At 46.6% G+C, this 23,415-nt stretch overlaps 2 protein-coding genes across 2 annotated transcripts; both read left to right on the top strand.

Moving 5' to 3' along the window:
* The first annotated feature begins 957 nt into the window (after positions 1 to 957).
* On the top strand, positions 958 to 2,019 carry LOC125435924 (chemerin-like receptor 1). Its single transcript, XM_048502436.1, has one exon. It carries the CDS (start codon positions 958 to 960, stop codon positions 2,017 to 2,019), a length of 1,062 nt encoding a protein of 353 aa, XP_048358393.1.
* An 18,555-nt stretch (positions 2,020 to 20,574) lies between these two features.
* Positions 20,575 to 21,783, top strand: LOC125435480 (chemerin-like receptor 1). The gene has a single exon (XM_048501678.1). It carries the CDS (start codon positions 20,575 to 20,577, stop codon positions 21,781 to 21,783), a length of 1,209 nt encoding a protein of 402 aa, XP_048357635.1.
* The last annotated feature ends 1,632 nt before the right edge of the window (positions 21,784 to 23,415 follow it).

Below are 23,415 nucleotides of genomic sequence, written 5' to 3'. Positions count from 1 at the left end.
AGGAAGAATTGAAGGGTTGTTAGACTGTTGAATACTCTGCCTCAAAGGGTGGTGGAGTCTCCATTTTTGGAGGCTTTCAAACGGAGGCTAGCTGGCCATCTATTGGGAGTATTTTGATTACGTGTTCCTGCATGGCAGGGGGTTGGACCGGATGTCCCTTGTGGTCTCCTCCAACTCTATTGTTCTGTGGTTTTACGATTCTATGAATCCAAATGGGCTTCCACAACTCATGTGGAAGGGTCGGGAATCAAACCCAATTATTTATTTAATTATTTATTTTTCAGATTTTTAAACCGCCCCATCCCCTAGGGGCTCTGGGCGGTGTACAGCACAGTGACCATTGTATACAGATAAAAACAACTAAAACCTTTAAAAGCAGCAATAATAAGAGACTAAATATAGTAATTAAATTAATTTGTAGGATGGCATCCGACAATCTCAATTTCAAACCCTCTTACGAGGAGGGAAGGGCAACAAATCCCGAGATGACAGAGGCACAGATGTAAAGGCCACGGGGGGGGGGGAGGGGGCACCATCAACGGCTGGTACCTCCAAAGGCCCAGCGGAACAGCTCCGTCTTGCAGGCCCTGCGGAATTCTGTAAGGTCCCGCAGGGCCCGGACAGCTGGTGGGAGAGCGTTCCACCAGGCTGGGGCCAGGGCTGTAAAAGCCCTGGCCCGCGTGGAGGCCAGCCGTATCATCGAGGGGCCAGGGACCACCAGTAAATTGGCCTCTGCTGAGCGAAGAGGCCATGTTGGGACATGTGGGGTGATGCGGTCCCGAAGATACGAAGGTCCCAGGCCGCGTTATCCAGATTAGAACCCACCTGCTCCTAACTAATACACCATGCTGGACATGGGTCTGATTTTACAAGATAGTTCTCAAGTTTTTCTTTTTTTTCCCTCCATGCAGGAGAAGACAGAAGGCACGAGTGAAGGAGAGTCTCCCCTCCAAAGGAATGGAGGACACAACTCAGCTGACCACTCTTCAGAATGCCAACAGGAGTTTCTGCATCGACTATGATTATCACTATAATGAAGAAGAACTTGCCTTTGTACAAACTTGGGGGAGAAGGCTGCACATCTTCTTCATGGCCATCAATTGTGTGACCTTCGTGCTGGGCGTCACTGGGAACGGGCTGGTCATTTTCATCACCGGCTTCCATATGAAGAAGACGGTCAACACCATCTGGTTCCTCAACTTGGCCATCGCCGACTTCACCTTCTCCCTCTTCCTGCCGCTGACCATTGTCTCCCAGGCCCACGGCTATCACTGGCTTTTTGGGGAGGCCCTGTGCAAATTCAATAGCATACAGATCTCCGTCAACCTCTACGCCAGCATCAACTTCCTCATGGTCATCAGCATAGATCGCGGCATTTCCGTGATATTCCCTGTATGGGCAAGAAATCACCGGAGCCCCCGCCTGGCTTCCTTTGGGGCTTTGGGGGTTTGGATCTGGGCCATGGTGTTGAGTTCGCCACACATCCAATTCATAAAGATGGTGGAAAATGGGGACGCGATCTACTGCTGCCTGAAATTCAGCCACGATAAGGACCAGGCAAAACTCATCCAGCGTGCTCTGGCTATCAGTCGCTTCATCTTTGCCTTCATGATCCCTTTTCTAGTCATTATTGTTTGCTACGGGGCTATTGTTTTGAGGCTGAGGAGGGACCGCTTGGCCTCCTCCAGCAAGCCCTTCAAGGTCATCACGGCCGTGATCCTGGCCTTTTTCATCTGCTGGTTCCCCGCTCATGTTTTCGCTTTCTTGTTGAATCAAGCTTACGAGGATCACAGCCTGCACCTGTCCCTCATTATTGGTGATCCTCTGGTGTCCAGTCTGGCCTTCATTAACAGTTGCCTCAACCCCATCCTGTATTTCTTCATGGGGTACAATTTCAAGGAAAGGCTGAAACAGTCCATCCTCTCGATAATTGAGAATGCCTTTGCCGAGGACGTCAGCCAGATTCCGACTCAAAAAAAGACCAGATCCTCAGCGGAGATGGACTCCTCTGACTTATGAACACAGCTGCCCTTTGCTTCCAAAAGTCCCGGTTTCCCCAGCCATCCAGTGCATTCAGTAACAGACTCTAGCTGTGATACACTTCTGAAGATGCCATCCACAGATGCAGGTGAAACAAGACAGACACCATAGAGTTTCATGTGATTCCTAGAGCTACTCAATTGGCATTTCTAAGTACAATTCCATGTCCCTGTCTCCCAATCCTCCCACTGGTTGCCCAGCTCAGCCTGGAAGCCTTAACTGTTCATCCACCCCCAGCGCAACCCACACATTCAGTACAGAGGTGGACTCCTCGTTTTCTTTTGCCCCATTATTTCAGCTGTGAATCTGCAGAGGTTGCAAGGTGGTCAGGTATCTTGTTTCACAGAGGAGAAGATGTTGGTGCACAGCTTATATACATCCGGATGTGCATGCACATTTCAGCGCTGACTATACCTCCTGTATCTTTTGTGAATGAATCAGTTACATTGTGTTTATGTGAAGTGCTGTCAAGCCATAGCTGACTTTTGGCAACTCTGAAGGTTTTTCAAGGCATGAGACTAACAGAAGTGCCTTCCTTTGTATTGTGACCCTGAAATTCCTTAGTGATCTCCCATACAAATACTAACCAAAGGTGACCCTATTCAACTGCTGAGGTTTGACGAAATGAGGCTAACCTAGGACATTGTCAGGCCCAGGCCATGCCTGGCCTGGTATCTTGCACATCTGCACCAAGGTCACATCTGGCCTACTATTATCATGGCCTGAGGCTGGGGAGGTTTTCTATTACTTGCTTGTAACTTGCTTGTAATCAGGCATGTCTCTTCCCTCTCCCTCCCTTGCATGCCACCCCTTACTCCCTCACCTCCCTTTCCTTTGCATGCTCCCCCCCTCCGCTAGGGTGGGTGGGCCTTGTCCAGATGCCGGGGCCCCTCCCCTTCCTTGCATACCACCCCTTACTCCCTCCCTCCCCTCCCTCCCCTTCTCTTGCATGCTACCCCTCCCCCTCCCTCTCCTCCCCCTCCCTCTGCTATGGTGGGTGGGTCTTGTCCAGATGCCAGGGGCCCTCCCTCTCCCTTGCATGCCACCCTTTACTCCCTCCCCTCCCTCCCCTTCCCTTGCATGCTACACCTCCCCCTCCCTCTCCCTCCACTAGGGTGGGTAGGTCTTGTCCAGATGCCGGGGGTCCTCCCCCTCCCTTTTATGCCATTTCTTACTCCTTCCCCTTACTCCCTGCCTCTCCTTCCCTTGCATGCTACCCCTCCCCCCTCTCTCCTCCCTCTCCCTCTGCTAGGGTGAGTAGGCCTTGTCCAAATGCCAGGGGCCCTCCCCCTCCCTTTTATGCCACCCCTTACTCCCTCCCTCTGCTAGGGTGGGTGGGCCTTGTCCAGATGCTGGGGGCCCTCCCCCTCCCTTTTATGCCACCCTTACTCCCTCCCCTCCCTCTGGTAGGGTGGGTGGGCCTTGTCCAGATGCCGGGGGCCTTTCCCCTCCCTTGCATGCCACCCCTTACTCCCTCCCTCTCCATCTGCTAGGGTGGGTGGGCCATGTCCAGATGCCGACCCCTTCTTCCCTTATCTCTGGCTTCCTGGAGGAGGGAAGTGCCTGTCGCTGCCATAACAATGCTTATTTCTTTCCATCTTTATTACGCTGATGTTTTAGGAATGTGAGGGAGGGGGGGACTATGGGATGAGCAATGTTTTAATGTTTCGAGTATGTACTGGGGGTCAGGGAACAAAGTGCCAGCTTTGGCTTCCTGGCTCTTGGGCTGACACAGTTCCAATAAAGCTCTTGAAACTTTCCAGATTCTTGTTTGCTGACTGGAGTAACAGACCCTTACAGACATCCAGGTCAGGGGGTTGAATATATTACAGTGCAACAACCCCCATTTTTTGGAGGGGGTACATATTAGCCTGATGCAATGATAGCAAATCTATGACAAACATGTGTCAATCACCATGACATTTTGGTGACTCACCAGTGTTCACCAACACCTGACAACAGCTACTCTCCCTATGTGAGTTACCCAAAAAAACTGAACCGATAACATTTCCAGAAATACGTGGCCCTACACCACCCAGAGTTTAAAATGGATTCCCACCATCTGTATCAGCACATGATTTGTCATCTTCAGAACTGCAATTGGTGGTGACTTGAAAGAAGGAGCAACCTGCAAAGTCCAATAGGAATTGGGCAGCCATGCATTTCCAGTAATCATGTGTGATGGCATTACACGTGATTGGACTGTATTTTTTTTAAAAAAACAATGAATATGTAAATAATTGTTTCTTTTTTGTTTGGGTGTGTGTGTGACATGTTAGCAGAGTCAAGTTGGGCAACCTACGTGGCTGAAGTCACATGATAGCCATGAAGATTTCACAACCTATATGGATTGTGCTGTAAAGTAGAAAGGGTATCTTGAAAACCAACTTTTAATTTTTTTATTTAAAAAAATGATTTCTCTCTTGCTCCAGTATGAGCAAGATACAGGGCTCAATATGGGTCTATTCAGACAAATATTAAATCTCCATCTGGAATTTGCCTTTTAGAATGTCTGCTTCACATTGTTTCTCCATAAAGTTGTCCCTAGATTTTTGTAGGATGTGAGCAGAACACCAAATTGTTGCTTGTACCTGTCCATTCAAAATCTCCATGGGGGGTGGTGGTGGTGGTGGTTGTTTTCTTTCCATGTAATATCATCTTCCAAGAAGACTTTGCCTTAGTATCTTGGCAATAGTAACACATTTCTGAACATCTCTTGATTTGAGAAGCCTACAGAGAAGTCATAAGTTGAAGCAATTTTTTTCCCCAAGCATATTCATCTCCGCTGATCATTTCAGTGAAATCCCATGAAAGAAAAGACATTACTTTGGAAATTACCCAGAAATCTTTTGTATCTGTAGCAGAGCAAAGGAGAAAAACAAGTGGTTAAAATGCTTTTGAAAGCAGGATGATTTACATTCATTATGCTTCACTTAAGACAAATATTATTTTGGTCGAATCCCCACTACCGTCTTCGCCAGGTTTCAGAACACAAACTAACCAGGTTTGAGGGACAACCTCCCTGGCCGAATCCCCACTACCATCTTAGCCAGGTTTCAGAACACAAATGACCTCAAACCGGGTTAGTTTGTGTGCTGAAACCTGGCTAAGATGGTAGTGGGGATTCGACCTTTGTATCAAGGTGCCTGGCAGCAGAGCCTGCAGAGCAAACATCCTGGGTTAACCCTCAGCAAATGGCTGCAATCGAGGAGAATCACTGCAGCATCATAAGCCGTTGGGTGCAAGCAGCAGAGGAAAGTGACAAGAGAGCTTTAATGGTTTGGTGGGGAAAATAAGATGATCCCACAGTTCCTGAGCTCTGCACAGTAAGAAGTAGACAACTTGCAGATGACTTCAGGGAAAAAATGTCCACATTTTAGCAATGTCACAAAAAGATGTCTGGAGCTGAAATAAGATGTCCTGGGGACATCTTGGCGGGAAAGACTGTGTGGAGTTCCTCCCCTCGATGCCTCAACTCCCTGCTCAGAATGGACCATGGTTAGCGAAAACAGTCTGAAAATAATTGATATAACCATCTGGAGCATGAAAGCAGGTGATGAGAGAAAGAGAAGGAAGAGGTTCTAACTTTTTTTTTTAAAGGAAGAAAGTGAACACATGTAAGGAAATATTGAGTCTCACCAGTTTTATTCGGTGAGGGTAGGTTATGAACTAACTCCTGGATTGGGCTACAGTATGGTTTCTGATTTTCGTTGGCCGTTGGTTACCGTTCGTTACCGTTACCGTTAGTTACCGTTAGTTAGATTGGATTAGTTCGTTGGATTCGTTAGTTGGATTACCGTTGGATTCGTTAGTTAGTTATTCGTTCGTTAGCTTAGATTGCGTTGGATTCCGGGGCTCGACTCACAACCCGGCTGTCCTTCAAGACAGCAAATCAAACAATATAAAAACTTAAACCCATTAACCAATTAAAACTTGGGCAGCAGTTACATACCACAAATATAAATTAAACAACAAAATTAAGCAACAAAATTAAGCAACAAAAGTTGCTTAATAAAGTTAATGAAAACAGGTGCCCAATCTAAAGGCCAGAACGAAAGGGAAGGAGTGGCAGGGCCTGTGATGGTATCAGAAAGTCAGGCCCAACTGAGATGGAGAAAGGTGGAAACAGGCAGCCTCAGTTATTTATTTATTTATTTATATTATTATCTTCTCTTCTCATTACAATAGTGTCGGGGTAGGTTACAATAAAACATGCAACATTAAAATCATGACAGTAAAAACACAATAAATCACAATAAAACCCCATTCTTAAAAACTAGACAAAAATCTAAAATCTCCAACAACCATCCCACCCCATCTATGAAAAAGAAGGGCATCCTGAGGTGCCTCCCAGCATGGGGAGGATCAGCCAAATAACCAAGCAAAGAGGTTGGTCTTTGCCAGGCACTGAAACACCAAGGGAGTAGGTAACCAGCAAACTCTGGAGGAAGGGTATTCCACAGTGTAGGGGTCACTGTGGAGAAGGCCCTCCTGGATACCCCACACCATTCCCTCTGTTGGAGGCAGAACAGCCAAGAGGTCCTCCCCCTCTGATCTGAGTGCCTGGGCAGGAATATATGGATGGGCGACCTCTCACAGGTGCCCAGGACCAAGGCTGTATGGAGCTTTATAGGTTTACACCACCACTTTAAATTGAGCCAGGTAGTGCTTCAGAAGCCAGTGCAGACTCAGAATAAGGGTGATGCGATCCAGGTGCAAAGCACTGGTTGGCAGAACTGCTGTATTCTGCACCTGCTCGAGCTTCCAGACTGTCTTTAAAGGCAGCCCCACATATAGTGCATTACAATAATCCAATCTGACAGTTACTAGGGCATCCCAGTCCAGGAAAAAGTGGAGCTGGCACATGGAGATGCTGAGGGGCCTCCTTGTTGCCAGTGCCACCAGGGTTTCCAGAGACAGCGCTCCATCCAGGATGACTCCCAGATCCCACAACTAGACTTTCAGCTCTGGGTGTCCCTCAGCTCCCCAGACTCAGGAGCTTGGCACCCAGAACACCTGGGTCTTATCAACGATTCAGTTATCCAATCCATGACAACCACCAGACAGTAGTCCAGCGCACTGGCAGCCTCGCCTGATGTAGATAGGAATGAGAGGAACAGCTGAGTGCCATCAGTATATTGGTGACATCCCAAATTGTATCCTTTGATGACCTCCCCCAGCATATAAAGCCGTCCCCGCATTCACCCATAAATGCACCTCCAACCTAGGCAAGTGAGAAGTGCTGATTCCTTACATGGCTACTACCATTTCGCCAGGTTCCACAGTTTACATTGTTTCCCGCAAACAGCTATGTTGGTCTGCAGCAGCAGTAAAGCAAGATTTGAGTCCAGGCGAGACCAACAAGATTTACAGAGGATAAACTTTTACAGAGTCGAATCTCCTTTTGTCAGATGCAAGTAGATTTGAAGGGGGAGTTACCATTCTTGGCCATCAGAGCAGTAGGGGAATAGGTAGGGCTGCTAGATTTAGAGGGGGAAACCTCTGGATTTGGAGAGGGAAACATCTGGACGTTGAGGACCTCAGAGGAGTATAATGCCATAGAGTCCACCTGCCAATTTTTTTCCCCAGGGGAACTGATCTCTGTATTCTGGAGATGAGCTGTAATTCTGGGGCATCCCCAGGTCCCACCTGGAGGCTGGCATCCCTATTTGGAGGCAGTTTGCCCTACAATCCCAGCTGGCCTCAAGTTTGTATTGCCTCCCCGTTCCCACCATCCTGTTGCTTGTAACTTGGAGCATAAATATATCTCTAATGGATGGACACCATGCACCTGATGAAGTGAGTGCTGACTTGCAAAAGCTCAAGCTAAAATCAATTTTGTTGGTCTTCAAGACGCTGCCAGACACCTATTGGATTCTGTGTCTACTGACCCGCCTGCCCACTCCCATCACCTGCAATTGTAAGCAATGCATAGTTACACCCTTTGAAACTCCTGGACTTCCATGAACTTGGAAAGGTGTGGTTCTACATGGTTAGTTTAGTGGCACTGACCTGGGCAGAGGTGGAACAGCGTCCAAGATGGGGAAGACAGATTCCTGGGTGAGGTCTCCCTCAGAAGAGCTGGTCAGAGGAAATGGATGAGTGAAAACAAAACCCTTTGGTCGACCGCTTATCCACAATGAAAGTTTTCTTTCGAAGATCCTCTTAGAACACGGCATTTCTTATTCCGTTTCTTGTGTCTGCCTCTTATAAATGAGCTCACAGAAGGTGTAGAAATGTGCAGATGGTCCACACCCATTTGCCAGCTTTGTGGGTAGAAGGGGGAACTTGAGCGCTGTTGCTCAACACACTGGCACACATGTTGTTAACGCAGCACATTTGGTCCACTAGTGCTTATGTTACACAGTCCTTCCTGCGAGCCATGTCCAGTGCTCTTTTGCTGATTGTGTATCCAGAGGTGGGATCCAAAAATTTTAGTAACAGGTTCCCATGGTGGTGGGATTCAAACAGTGGCATATCGCGAATGGGGTTGGGCGGGGCATGACAGGGGCGAGGCCGGGCATTCTGGGGGCGGGGCATTGCTGGGTGGGGCTGTGACAAGGACGCAGCCGCTGCGCCAGTCCTTGGGTGGAAAACGAATGCACGCAGGCGCAGGCTGCCACGCACGCCGGTGTACCTCCTGCTAGGTGCAGTGGCGTAGGAGGTTAAGAGCTTATCTGGGGAATTCAGATTAGCCTGTGCACTCCCACACACGCCAGCTGGGTGACCTTGGGCTAGTCACAGCTCTTCTGAGCTCTCTCAGCCCCACCCACCTCACAGGGTGTTTGTTGTGAGGGGGGAAGGGCAAGGAGATTGTAAGCTCCTTTGAGTCTCCCGTAGGAGAGAAAGGGGGGATATAAATCCAAACTCCTCCTCCTCCTCCTCCTCCTCCTCTTCTTCTTCTTCTTCTTCTTCTTCTTCTTCTTCTTCTTCTTCTTCTTCTTCTTCTTCTTCTTCTTCTTCTTCTTCTTCTTCAAGTTCTGTGCGCTACTGCTGAGAGGAGGGGCGTAACTAAGGCAAAAATCACGTGGCAAAATCACCAATTAGTAACCCCCTCTCGGCACACACAAATAATTAGTAACCTATTCTCGGGAACCTGTGAGAACCTGCTGGATCCCACCTCTGTGTGTATCAAATGTTGACACCACAGCAGGCCTGATAGTCCAGATCAGCACCAGGAGTCAGTTGACTCAGCCGGTGAGCATGCAGCAGGCTCACCAGCCCACACTGACCTGGGGAGGGAGGCTCACCGGTGCAGACAAGAAGTGAGGTGAGAGTGGTTGCCTGGACTGGCAAGTCCACAGTGTGGGGAAGATGGGGGATTCCCAGATAGGCAGTCCTGCAGTGGGTTTGCTTTGCCAGATCAGGAATGTAGTGGGTGAGTGCCTGGACTGGCAAGTGAGGGATGGGCTCACCAGGCCAAATTGGGAGTGGAGTCAGGGATTGCCTCAGTTGGCTTGCAGGCCTGATATGCCCTCTCAAGGGGCCACATGTGGCTCCCGGGTCGCATGTTTGACACACCGCCCTAAGGGATAGCGTCTGTGGTTTTTGTATGCTAATAAAGGCTTTGCATGCATGCCAGATGGAGTCTGTGGGTTTGCTTGTTTGTGCTGTCCAAGGCATGTTGGAAGCGAAGAGTAATGTGACTAACACCCTGTCGCCACATCGCTTTTATTTTCACCACTGCCAGCTGCGTACAAGCCTTGCAGCTAAGGTTGCCAACCTCCAGTTTGGACCTGGAGGCAGTGGTGGGATACAAATAAGTTAACAGCCGGTTCCGGTGGTGAGATACAAATAACAACCGGTTCTGCCGAAGTTGTGTGAACCTGCTGAATCCCACCACTGCCTGATGATCTACTGGAATTTTCACCTCATCTCCAGGCTCCAAAGATCAGCTTCCACTGGAGGAAACGGCAGCATAAGAGTGTGGATTCTAGGGCACCAGATACCCTTTGAGCCCTCTCCCCAACCTCTGCTCCCCTGAGGCACCACATTTCATCTCATTTCATTTCACATTTAATTTATATCCCGCCCTCCCCCGGAGGGCTCAGGGTGGCAAACAACAGTAGTGAACAAACAATAACGCATAGCAATAAAGCATAAACAGCAACAACAATAAATCATAATACAACATAATACAATACAATACAATAAATCATAATACAATACGCTGTTTTATATGCTGATTGTTTTTATGCTGATTGTTCTTTGTAAATGATTTTAATTGTATCTGTTTTAATCTGTTGTTCACCGCCCAGAGCCCTTCGGGGGTAGGGCGGTATAAAAGACTCAAAAATAAATAAATAAATAAATAAATAAATAAATAAATAAATAAATAAATAAATAAATAAAATACAACAATATCAACAGAATAATAATGCATCACAATGATATACTATAAACAATAACCAATTATACCCGTTAACCCCCAAATCACAATTCCTACAACTACAAAAACTAAAATACAGTGAACTAGCATAAAGTCTGCTCCATCAGCCCTCCCCAAACAGTCCCTGAATGGGTGGTTGTTGGAGGGCCTGAGTGCCTGGGAAACGCTCGAGTACGGCGGCACACCGCCAGAAAAGGGTCTCTCACATTCCCCCGACTGACCTCTCCTTCCAAAGTGTAGTTTCGGAGAAACTGCTGAGGTTGCAAGACCTCCTGGCTCCAATGTGTACGTGCAAATACTTAATTCTCTACTCTAACCCGTGCTCTTTGCCCTGTCCATTGTGCCTGCATGCCCTGTTTGTTTTTCCACCTGTAACTGTCAATAAAAGGGCTGGGGAGAAAACAGGACGGCAGAGTTGCTCCCTTGCATCTCTCACTGGCTGAAAAGACATGCTGCCTCCGTTGCTGTAAGACAACAGGTGGTGCCCTTCGGCCACTGCCCAAGTCAACTGCCTTGGGCTGCTGGTGGAACTCCTGTTGTAGCTGCCAGACCCCACCCCCTGTAGGTGTTTCCAATGGGGTGGGTGGGGAAGGACTCTCACTCCTTCCCATGGGCAGCAGGTGGCAGCTCACCAGGTAGACTTCTGCTTGGCTGGCAGGCAGGCAAACCAACAGGGAGCATCTGTCCCAGGCAGGGCTGAACACATGAAAATCTACAGGAAATTTCCCAAGCCAGAATTGACAACCCCCAAGCATTTGCTAGCATCATTAAATTTGGGGTTTAGTTTGCTTCCTAGTTTGCCTGTAGTTAAAAAAAAAATCCTTGAAGTAGTTCCTGGGCGTGTCACAAATCCACATGCGGTATCCCTAAATTTCACTGGGGGGCTTTTTCCCCCACTAGACTTTTGCTTTCATTCAAAGACAGCATGTGATAATGATAAAAAAAGAAGAGAGAGATGAAGATTCACATTTTCCAGTGGCAGAAAGACAATACAGACAAGGCAAGGAAGCTATCAAAGGCAGGGGCAAGATAAGCTGAGTGCAGTTAAAAGACAATAAAGCTTGAAAGTTTGAGCGCTGCCTAAGTGGCCAAGAAATCAAGTGTCTGAGGCAGTTCTCATGGGATGACAACCGATCTCCAGCTATTGAGATCACTTCCCCTGGAAAAACTGGTTGCTTCTGTGGGCAGACTCTATAGTATATATATGGTTGCCAGCCTCCAGGTGGAGCTCTTCTACTATTACAACAGAACTCCGGACAGCAGAGATCGGTTCACCTGGAGAAAACAGCCACTTTGGAATGTAAACTCTATGGTATTATACTCTTTTAAAGTCCCTCCCCTTCCCAAACCCCACCCTCCTCAGGCTCCACCCCCAAAATCTCCAGGTATTTCCCTACCCTGTGACTAGGACACTACTCCTCTATGTCAGTCCCTCTTTTTATTGTTCTTTTATGGCTTTTGAAGCTTTTGTTCCCTTTCAATATTTATGCTTTTTTCCTTTCCTTTATGTTCCCATACCTTTTTTGTCTTACCGATTTCCTTTTACCAGTCATTTTGATTTCTTTCTTAAGATATATATTTATTGTTTTAACGTACCTTATACTTTTAGTTTTATTTTATTCACCTTATGCTGGTCTGTGACTTTAATAAAGGTTGATTGATTGATTGACTGACTGGTTGATTACTAAGGCACCAATTGATTGATTGACTGATTGGTTGATTACTGAGGCCAAAGGGCCACTAGGCCAGGCCTATCATTTCCACATTTTTCTTCCTCTGGGGAAATCAGGCGTTGCTGATGAACTTGCCACGTATGATGCCACGTCCTCTTTTTCAACAACCTAAAACCTCAGTTGCAGCCAAAGCAACTGGAAGGCTCCGTCCTTCGCTCCTTTGCTTTTATATGCACGGGGGCAGGGCTCCACCCCTCTGGGATGTGGCCTCACCCCCAAGCTTGTAAAAGCAAAGGACGGAGCCTTCCAGTTGATTCTGTTCTCCCCAGAGGGGAGGGCAGAAGGGACTGCTGGCTGCACTCGGAGCCTGGAGGCAGGGGGGGAAGGGGTGGGCGAGGCCTAGGGGTGTGGCTCAGGGGAAGAGCCCCGCCCCTGAGCACCACCCCCATGCTTAATGCGGGACGCCCGGAGAACGGCTGTCCATTTTCCCCTCACATGCCTCTGCCCCAAAGGGAGTTCTGTGCCTTTCAACAGCTGCACACAGCAAATTTCGCTGAAGCATTTCCCAGTGTAGATATGCAGAGGTCAGTGCAGGGGCTGAGTTTCTGCTGTTTCACAGTTTTGATAGGAGGAAAAAATAGCAGATAAACATAGACTTGGGGTATAGCTGACATTAGTTGCCAAGTTGAACATAGGGCCTTTCTTGGAATTACAATTATCTACAAACTACAGACATCAGATCTCCAGAAAGAAGTGACCGCTTTGAAAGGCAGACACTTTTTTATATCATATTCCATTCTCCAAAGTTATGGTATACCACAGCGTCTAGGAAAAATGGGGGCCTAGAGCAGTGATGGCGAACCTATGGCACGGGTGCCAGAGGTGGCACTTGGAGCCCTCTCTGTGGCCACTCGCACACAGAGTTCATCATGTGGGGGGGGCGGAAAATCACCCCCCCCCCAAACACACACACATCTAGGCTGGCCTGGGACACTGAGCACGACGTGCGCGCACCGCGATGAGCAGGAAGGACTCGGCTGACGGGCCTGTTGCCTGTGCTCTGGGTGGCTGCTGCCCAAGGGGGGGAGGGTGCAGAGATGCTAGAGAGGTGCGCGGGACTTGCTGGAGACTAGAGCAGGCTGGCCCCTGCTCGAGCGGGTGGGCTGGAGGAAGAGGGAGCCAACCGTTTTTTTAAACCTAAACCTCAGCATTCAGGTTAAATTGCCGGGTTGGCACTTTGCGATAAATAAGTGGGGTTTGGGTTGCAATTTGGGCACTCGGTCTCAAAAAGGTTCACCAACACTGGCCTAGAGTGACCGTACATTGATGATTCAGCATGGTATGGTGGTTATGAGCTGTGGACTCTTATCTGAAGCACCGGGTTAGATTCCCCACTTTTCCACACAGGCAACGGACTCTTATCTGATGGACTGAATAAAATATTACAACAGTGCCAGAAACCTCCAGGGCTGTCTCAACCAACCCTAACTGAATAAAATATTACAACAGTGCCAGAAACCTCCAGGGCTGTCTCAACCAACCCTAACTGAATAAAATATTACAACAGTGCCAGAAACCTCCAGGGCTGTCTCAACCAATGGGGAAAGAAATCTGGCATTGTTGTCCGTGAAACTTTGTGTTGCTGGGGGTATTGGGAAGTCCATAACAATGGATTCTACTGCATCCAGTAATAATGAATGGTCTTTCAAATGAGTCAGCAATATGACTTTTATTGAGGGGGGGGGATCAGTGATATGACTGTGGTGCTGGAGCTCAAGCTGACAGCAGCAGGAGAAACAGGGAAGAAAAATGCAGACAAAAAAAGTCAGTCTCAATTAGTCTGCAAGTTCAGTTTGAAAGAATGACATTGCCACACTCTATGTGTATATTTCCCCCTTGATCACTAGAGCCCTGTTTATGTGGTAGAATGAACACCCATACACATTGCCCATACGTGGCATGCACCAGTTTGTAAGAAAGGCCTGAAGTGCATTCACTTTATCAATGAAACCAGGGGCCAGTGGTGGGATTAAAATAATTTAACAACCGGTTCCAGTGGTGGGGTTTAAATAATTTAACAACTAGTTGTTTACAAGCACCATTTTAACAACCGGTTCTGCCAAAGTGGTGCGAACCTGCTGAATCCCACCACTGGGCCAGTCCCTGGATAAATGTACAGCTTGTATCCCATGTTCAGCTGCAGGTGTGTTGGCTGTAACATGAGAATGACTTGCTGAACTTATAAAGAACGATCAAGTGTACACTGTTCATAGGATGTATGTGTACTCAGTGTAACTTGTGGACCAGGCTTAAGGGGTGTATGTGGTACAGGAGGGATCTCATAATTTAGTAACGCCCATCAGAGGAAGCGGTGGAGCGCTGACATCTTCTCAACTTTGTACAACCACACTATTATCCTATTTTATCATGGGGGGAGGGGCGGTGGAAGGTTTAGTTTTGCACTTGTTTAATTCCTCTAGTGCAGGGGTCTGCAACCTGCGGCTCTCCAGATGTTTATGGACTACAAATCCCATCAGCCCCTGCCAGCAGGGGCTGATGGGATTTGTAGTCCATGAACATCTGGAGAGCTGCAGGTTGCAGACCCCTGCTCTAGTGGTTGATTCGATATCAGTAATTTATGTCTAGCATAAAACCTAAAGTTTAAAACTGCAAGGAGATGCGTCAGATGTAACTGCAAGGAGATGCCTGTGTAATATTGAATCAAGCACTGGAGGAATAAAGTCATTATTGTTTGCTATGGGGCCATTGTTTTGAGGCTGAGGAGGAACTGCTTGGCCTCATCCAGCAAGCCCTTCAAGGTCATCACGGCAGTGATCCTGGCCTTTTTCAACTGCTGATTCTCCATTAATGTTTTCTCTTTCTTGAAGATTCACGCTTACGAGGACCACAGCCTGCACTTGTCACTCATTGTGGAGAAATGGCTCCCCTCTCCCTTTTCTTTCCTCCCCTCCTCCCATCAGGTATCATGGACTTGGGGGACTTGGAAATTCCAGAGAAACATCAGGAAATGCTACCTGACCTAGGGGGAAATGATATCTTGACCCAGCCTGACCTAGTCAAAGGAGGGTGGGGTCTGAGATCTGATAAATTGCTGGGAGTGAAGGGGTGGAGGTCTTTTTTTCTTTTTCCTCAAGCTGGAGGGCAGACCTCATGCCTGAGCTGTGGAAGGCAGCAGCCATTTCCTGGACCATGTGCCCCATCAGGTAATGTGAGCTCTTGGAGAACTACAACTTTTTAAGCTTTAAGGACCTACCCTGCTTTCCACCATCTACTAGCTAGGGTATGTATAAGTGATAGGGGAAGGGGATTTGCGTTTTATCTCCTTTAAACCCTTGCTCCATCTTGTGCTGTGCTAAAACATACTGGTAATCATTTTCTTTTTAATAAATAAACCTCAGATGTGGAGGACAGTTCTCTGTACCATGTATGTCCCACTGTCTTGGACATGCTATCTAAATAGGAGATAGAGGAAGGCTGAGCAGTTTTTCCTCCAAGACCTCCAATCTAGCCTGTGGAACCCAGGAGAGGGGAACCAAAGGGGAAACTGAAGCAGAGGCCTTGCAGTTGGAAAAGGAAGCTGGGAAATCCTGATCTTCCCCAGCAGGCAGTCCTCAAATGATCAGGTGGTGGAAGCATACCCAGAGAGAAAGCTAGCCCTTCAAGGAAAAGTTGGTAACTCCTGGGGGTGTGCAGGGTGTGGGATAATGTCTGCCAGGCAAAGCAAGCCCGTTTCACTACATTCATTATCAGTGATCCTCTGGTGTCCTTCATCATCATCATCCTCTGGTGTCCTTCATCATCAGCTGCCTCAACCCCATCCTGTATCTCTTAATGGGGCATGGTTTCAAGGAAAGGTTCAAACACTTCATCCTCTCGGTATTTGAGAATGCCTTTGCCAAGGACGTCAGCCAGAGTACGACTCAAACAAAGACCAGAACCTCAGTGAAGATGGACTCAGGAACTTATGCTGCCTTTTGACTGATGAACTTATGAACACTGCTGCCCTTTGCTTCCAAAATCCCCCACCTTCCCAGCCATTCAATGTATTCATTCATAATTCTGCAAAGAACTGGCTTTGTACTGACTGTAGGGTTATTAGGTGGAAGGCTTCCTACTGACCTTCTTTGTTGCCTGCCAATGCTTTGAGTGATAGCAGGAGAACAATAAAGAGAAAAATCACTGTTGGCCTCTATGTGGGTACCTGTTTCACAAAGCTGTTGGTGCTCAGTTTATGTACATCTGGATATGCATTCACATTTCAGTGCTGATTACACCTGCTGTATCTTTTGTGAATGAATCAGATACATTATGTTTGTGAAAAGTGCCATCAAGTCATAGCTGACTTACGGCAAGCCCATAGGATTTTCAAGGCACGAGACTAACAGAAGTTGTTTGTCATTGCCTTCTGCTGCATAGTGACCCTGGGATTCTTTAGTGGTCTGTAACTACTATGAATAGGACTAATGTACAGGTAGCAAATTATAAATATGAAAACACCGCCAGTTCTACTGCTACAATCACAGACACACATACAAAAAATCCTGTGTTAAGGTAAATCGTTTACTCAGTGAAGGAAAAGGTAATAAAGGTGCCCAATTTTCTAAGATAGTGTGAAGTTACAAAACATTCCACTATACAACTGTATATAACACATGTAAAAATTTTAAAAATCCCTTAGTAAGAGTCCTTGCTGCAATAATAGGGAACTTGAGTAATATTGTACTCCTTCTTTGGAATCCAAAGTTTTCAGAGGAAAGACATTCTAAACAGTCCTTGCTGCAATAATAGGGAACTTGAGTAACACTATACTCCTTCTCTGGAACCCGAAGTATTCAGAGGAAAGGCATTCTATAATGTCATTCCCGATAAAGTGTTTTCATAAATATACTTTTTCAGAAGAATGCTGCTGAATGCTCAGTGTTGTACATAATCTCTGCACTGTGATAAACCAAAATATTATGCTATTATCCACAGAAAGGAATTTAACTCTTAATATTATGCACATACACTTACAATGGATAATTCAGTATCACATTGATATGAACATATAGTTTCTAATGTTTTAAGCCATATATTTAATCATATAAAGTATATTAGAGGTAATTTATAAAAGATCAGTAAGATGCTGTTAGTTAAACAAAGAACTGTAATTTTATTAGTAGAGAGGCTTTGCTTAGAAGAAGGGGGGGATTTCTGCACTTTTCAGTAAAGTCTGATACACATGCTGTGGAATTTGGGTACGGCCTCTCACCAGAAAGATAAAGCGTACAGAAAAACACAGATAAGGGCAAAGTACTATAGCAACCGAGATCTCTGAACGGGCTGAGATGACATAGAGAATACACGCCCATTTGTAGAAAGCAAGTGGGCTTTGGAGAAGAGTGAAGATTCAAATAGCAATGTGTACGTATTCCAAATTTAGCCAATGGTTAGAAGACAAGGAGGGATGTTTGTAAGAGGGTATAAATTATGTTACACAAGCAACAGCCCCTTTGAAGCTCCTCCCTGTTGCTAACGCTGCGCTCTTCTGCGCAGAATTGAAACAATAAATCTCTGAACACTGAAGAAGCTTTTGGGATGGTTATTTTAGTAACCGGACAGAGCCTTTGCTCTGAGGACAGGGCCTTGCCCTGTGCCTATCAACATTAATGCAGTTTGCTTAGCCATTCTCAAGGCAAGAATTTAGGACATTTTGAAGTCATTTTGAAGTCATTTTGTAAAAGAGGCTTTCAGTGAGAAAGGTGGACTATGAATAATATAAATAAATTGTGAACAATTTTTTCTGTATACTTATTGATTTTCGCTTTTGAAAAAGCCAGCAAACTCCATGATTTTCTTTCATTCCCTGATCTGAAAAAAACAAAGATTTGGTTTGACATGGTCGTTGAGCTTGTAGGTTGGGCCAGCAAGCTTTGTGACTGCTAATTCACACATTACGGACCATACAGGTTGAGTCTGGATCTTGCACCCTGTGTATACCAGGGCAACATGAGTTATTAGTCCTCAGTTCCCAGAGATGCTATGCTCAAGTTCCCCCTTCTACCCACAAAGCAGATAAATGGGTGTGGACCATGTGGGCATTTCGACACCTTCTGTGAGCTCATCTATAAGAGGCAGATGCAAGAAACTGAACAAGAAATGCTGTGTCCTAAGACAATCTTCAGAAGATAGCTTTCATTGATGGAAAGAGGTCCACCCAAAGGGTTTGTTCTCACTCAACAATTTCCTCTGACCTGCTCTTCCGAGGGAGACCTCACCCAGGAATCCGTCTTCCCCCATCTGGGACACTGTTCCACCCCTGCTCAGGTCAGTACCAGTAAACTAACCCTGGAGAGCCACACCCTTCCAAGTTCATGGAAGTCCATGAGTTTTGAAGGCTGTAATTCTGCTTATGATTGTAGAGGGGCATGGTTGTCAGAGCATCCGATAGAAATCTTGAAGACCAACAAAATTTATTGCTGTCCGAGGGTGGATCTCTTTTGTGCGAGACCCTTTACCAATAATACACACTACAATAATACACATTGCTGGGGTAATAAATTGGCCATAGCCATTTTATTGAGCAGAAGCGTGAGGCTAAGCATGGGTCTGGATCTGGTCATACAGGTAATGTGCTACAGCTCAGCAGGGCGGGTGCCCCGTCCTGAGCTTCATTCTACTGCGGGGCTCTGCCAGGCGGACGCTCCTGGCCAGAGATGTTCCCCTTTGGCCCGGTTCAGTAGGGGCAGTCGCCTCTTGCTGCTTTTGCCATTCCCAAGGGGAACACGTAGCTCCCTAGCTCCCTTCCCCTTGCCCTTCCAGAGCCATACCCATGCGCCAAACCGCCAAGCGTCTAGGCTATGACAAAATGAGTATGCATTAACATAGAAAATTAGGGAGAGGTGGGTGGGCAAATTGTCAACCAGCGAGAACATGGCCTGGACAAAGGTGGGTGAGCCCCTTTAAAGTCTCGGGTCGCCCCTCCTTTCTTCTGGTGATGCTAGCCCATTTCTAGCATGGCTCCCCTTCCCCTCTCACCCTTACTGGGGCAGCATCCGCTGGTCCCGCTTTTCCCCACCCCGAGCAGCAACAGGCATCTTTTTAGCTTGAGCTTCTGCAGGTCAGACGTCACTTCATCAGCGCATGGTGTCCATACGTTAGAGATATATTTATTTGCCGAGTAACAAGCAATAGGATGGTGGGAACAGAGAGACAATACACACTTGAGGCCAGCTGGTATTGCAGGGCCAACTGCCTCCAAAGTGGGATACCAGCCTCTGGGTGGGATCTGGGGATCCCCTGGAATTACAGCTCATCTCCAGAATACAGAGATCAGTTCACCTGGAAAAATTTGCATTATAGTCCTCTGAAGGCATTATAGTCCTCTGAAGGTCCCATCTTCCTGATTATCCCCTCCCTGAAGCCCCAGAAGTTTGCCCACTTAGATCTCTCTCTCTCCCCCCCCCCTCTCTCTCTCTCTCTCATTCATTCATTCATTCATTCATTCATTCATTCATTCATTCATTCATTCATTCATTCATTCATTCATTCATTAGGCATGTATACTGCTCTCCCCCGAGGGGGTCAGAATGCTGTTCTACAAACATAGACACTTTTCCTCCAGGGGAACCCTCCCTATCCCCCCTACTCCCACTGGTGGCCAAGATTGGACTCTGGCAACTCCACCTTCAAATCTACTTGGATCTGGTTGTTGTGGGTTTTCTGGGCTGTGGGTCGTGGTCTGGTAGGATCGGTTGTTCCCTTACGTTGCTGCTCCTGCCCTGCATCTGTGGCTGGCATCTTGAGAGGTGGATCACAGAGAGAGAAGTCTGTTACACACTGTGACCTCAAGGTTGACTCAGCTTCTCCCATCTTTGCAAGCATTTTGGAGGAAGGGAGCAAGCTGGGTTGCCTTTGATGTCCATGCCTTTATAAGCAGAGACAGAGGGAAGACTTGGTTTCATAACCTGCCCCTTCTTTACCTTTCTTCAAGTGACTCAAAGCGGCTTACAAATTACTTGATGTATATGTCAGTGATCTTTGGTTGGAAATCAATTTTATTTGGAAAAAAAAGATATCTTGTAACTGAAATAAGAGACTGCAAAACATTATGTAATTCATACAGGTAATTCTTCTTGAATAAGAAATGATTGATTATAAGAATCTCATTTGTATATTAAACAGAAAAAAATATATAAATTCATTGATAGTAAAACCTATTATAAGTAATATTATGTAACCAGGCCTGTGACTGGAGAGCAACCGCAGTTTTAGGAAGCTTGCCAAGTTTCTAGCTGAACGTAGAGAATTTCCCACACACACCCTACCTCAGGAGGTGGAAAAAATAGTGTAAGGGGAAGAGATCCCTGTACATCCAGATTTAGAGTCCACCAACCATGTCGGAAGAGGTAGGAGAATCAAACCATCTTTCCATAGATTAGTGTCCACTCTGCTCTTAAATCACACATCACCATGCTGGACAGTGGTCTGATTTCCTTACAAAGGCAGTTCTCCAAGTTCTTTTCTAAATGCAGTGAGAAGACAGAAGACACGAGTGAAGGAGAGAGTCTCCCCTCCAAAGGAATGGAGGACACAACTCAGCTGGATCAACAATGGAACTGCCCAATGGAAGAACTGTGCCGCCACAAATGTGGAACTCGGAGATGGAAATCCTTTGTACAAAAAGGCTGGACAATCGCCTTCATGGTCAGTCTGTGGTGTTGTCTTCCTGCTGGGCTTGTCAGTGGGAATGGGCTGGTCATTTCCTCATCACCCGGCTTCCCATATGAAGAAGACGGTCCAAACACCATCTGGTTCCCTCAACTTGGCCATCACGAACTCTCACCTTTGCACCCCTCTTCCTCCTGCCGGGTTATTAACATTGTCTACTTGGCCCAGGGCTTTCACTGGTCCTTGGGGGAGGCCATGTGCAAGTTCAACCACACATTGACCTTTGTCAACCTCTACGCCAGCATCCACTTCCTCATGGTCATCAGCATAGACCGCTGTATTTCTGTGATATGCCCTGTGTGGACAAGAAATCACCGGAGACCCCGTCTGGCCTGCTTTGTGGCTTTGGGGGTTTGGATCTGGGCCATGGTGTTGAGTTCACCATATATCCATTTCAGAAAGACCGTGAAAAATGGTGACGAGATTTACTGCTACGATAAATACAGCGACAATGTTGAGCAGGCAAAAGTCATCCACTGTGTTATGGTTATCAGCCGCTTCATCTTCACCTTTGTGATCCCTTTTCCAGTCATTATTTTTTGCTATGGGGCCATTGTTTTGAGGCTGAGGAGGGACCGCTTGGCCTCCTCCAGCAAGCCCTTCAAGGTCATCATGGCAGTGATCCTGGCCTTTTTCATCTGCTGGTTCCCCTTTCATGTTTTCTCTTTCTTGAATATTCAAGGTTACGAGGATCACAGCCTGCATCTGCCACTCATTATCGGTAATACTCTAGCATACAGTCTGACCCTCATCAACAGCTGCCTCAACCCCATCCTTTATGTCTTCATGGTGCACGATTTCAAGAAAAAACTCAAAAGCTCCATCCTCTCTCAGGTGTTTGGCAGGAAGGCCTTTCTGCCGAGGGACGCTGCCAGCCAAGAGTCACGACTCAAACAAAGACTCTCAGATCCTCGGAGTGGGAGCTGCTGGACTCCTGACTTTTATGTATGAACACTGTTGCCCTTTGCTTCCAGAAGCCCCTGTCTTCACAGCCATTCAATGCATTCGTTCATCATTCTGCAAAGAACCGGCTGTGTACTTACCGAAGGGTTATTATGGTGGAAGGCTTCCTGCTGACCTTCTTGATTGCCTGCAAATGCTTCGAGTGGCAGCAAGAGAACAATAAAGAGAAAAATCCCTGTTGGCCTATGTGTTGGTCCCTCACTTCTGGGTTCAACCTGGAAGTGACAGAATAGCTCTAGAAATTGACAGACCCCATAGAGTTTCATGTGATTCCTAGAGCTACTCATTGCAACTTCTAAGGACAATCCCATGTCCCTGCCTCCTAGTCCTCCCTCTGGTTGCCCAGCTCAGCCTGGCAGTCTTAATTGATTGTCCACCCCCTCCCCACCCCATCCGTTCACCACAGAGTTGGACATCTCACTTTCTTTTGCCCCATGATGCTGTAAACTAGAAAGGGCAGCTTGAAAACCAACTTCTAAATTTTACAAAAACGGATCACTCAGCATTTGTCTCTTGCTCTAGTATGAGCAAGGCACAGGTCCAAGATGTGTCTCTGCAGACAAATATTATTTTGTATCAAGGTATTTGGTTCTGTCTGATATATATATTCATCTGACTAGTGTTTCCCTTTTTATTCAGTTTGCAGTTGCCTAAATATCTTAAACTTATCCTGTCAAACATTTATGATTTATTTCACATTTGTCTAATCCTAGTCCTATTACATTGCTCATTAGATGTCTCATTCTATCAGTTGCATCCACTTACACTGTGTAATCCTCCTTGAATCTCAGTGAGATAGGTGGACTATGAATAAATAAATAAATAAGTAAATACATTGTGAACCCTTTTTTCTACATACCTATTGGCAATCACTTTTGAAAAAGCCAGCAAATTGCATGCTTTTCTTACATTCCCTGATCTGAATATAGATTTGGTTTGACATGGTCATTGAGCTTGTAAGCTTGGCCAGCAAGCTTAGTTACTGCTGATTTACACATTATGGGCCATACAGGTCGAGTCTGGGTCTTGCACCCTGTGTATAACAGTGCAACAGGAGGTATTGGTGCTTCCCAGTTCCCAGGGATGCTGTGCCCCACTTGGATCATGACCACACTGTGTGTAGTGAATAGGTTTCAGCCTTTCCCATACACTGTTTTCCTGAACAGAAATAGTCTCGTTGGGGAAACTCCCTTATATCCAAGTTGGGGAAAGTCTTATATATCCAAGTGAACATCTGGTTTTATCCAATAGGCCAAATGATGCTCCCTGGGATTATTTCTGGCCAGGAAAATGGCGCATGGGGCAGAAACTGACATGATTCTGGTCAAAATGGGGCACCCCACAAAAGGGAATTGATGACCATTTATGCACGCACTACTTATGAGTTCAAGTAGTTTGCTTCATAGTGGCTTTTTGATTCATAGTAGGTGTTTCTTTATACACACGTGGATTCTTCCCCTGTGAAGTGTCCCTAGCTGATCTTAATCACCGTTTTGCTTGCCTGCTGCTTCCTAGTTCTTTCCATGTAACCTCCATTCAGAAAGGTTGCCTATTGCGGTTTTTTAAAGCTGTCTTTTTTCAAGTGTTACTTTGCTAGACTATGTCAAATTTACAAGGGCT

This window comes from Sphaerodactylus townsendi, linkage group LG06 (genome assembly GCF_021028975.2).
Source record: "Sphaerodactylus townsendi isolate TG3544 linkage group LG06, MPM_Stown_v2.3, whole genome shotgun sequence".
In the NCBI taxonomy this organism is placed as follows: domain Eukaryota; kingdom Metazoa; phylum Chordata; class Lepidosauria; order Squamata; family Sphaerodactylidae; genus Sphaerodactylus; species Sphaerodactylus townsendi.
The sequence above is the reverse complement of the archived record's forward strand: the minus strand, read 5'-3'. Positions and strand labels throughout refer to the sequence as shown.

Excerpts from the sequence above, each read along its gene's own strand:
- LOC125435924 (XM_048502436.1), top strand. The coding sequence starts at position 958 with ATGGAGGACACAACTCAGCTGACCACTCTTCAGAATGCCAACAGGAGT.
- LOC125435480 (XM_048501678.1), top strand. The coding sequence starts at position 20,575 with ATGCTGGACAGTGGTCTGATTTCCTTACAAAGGCAGTTCTCCAAGTTC.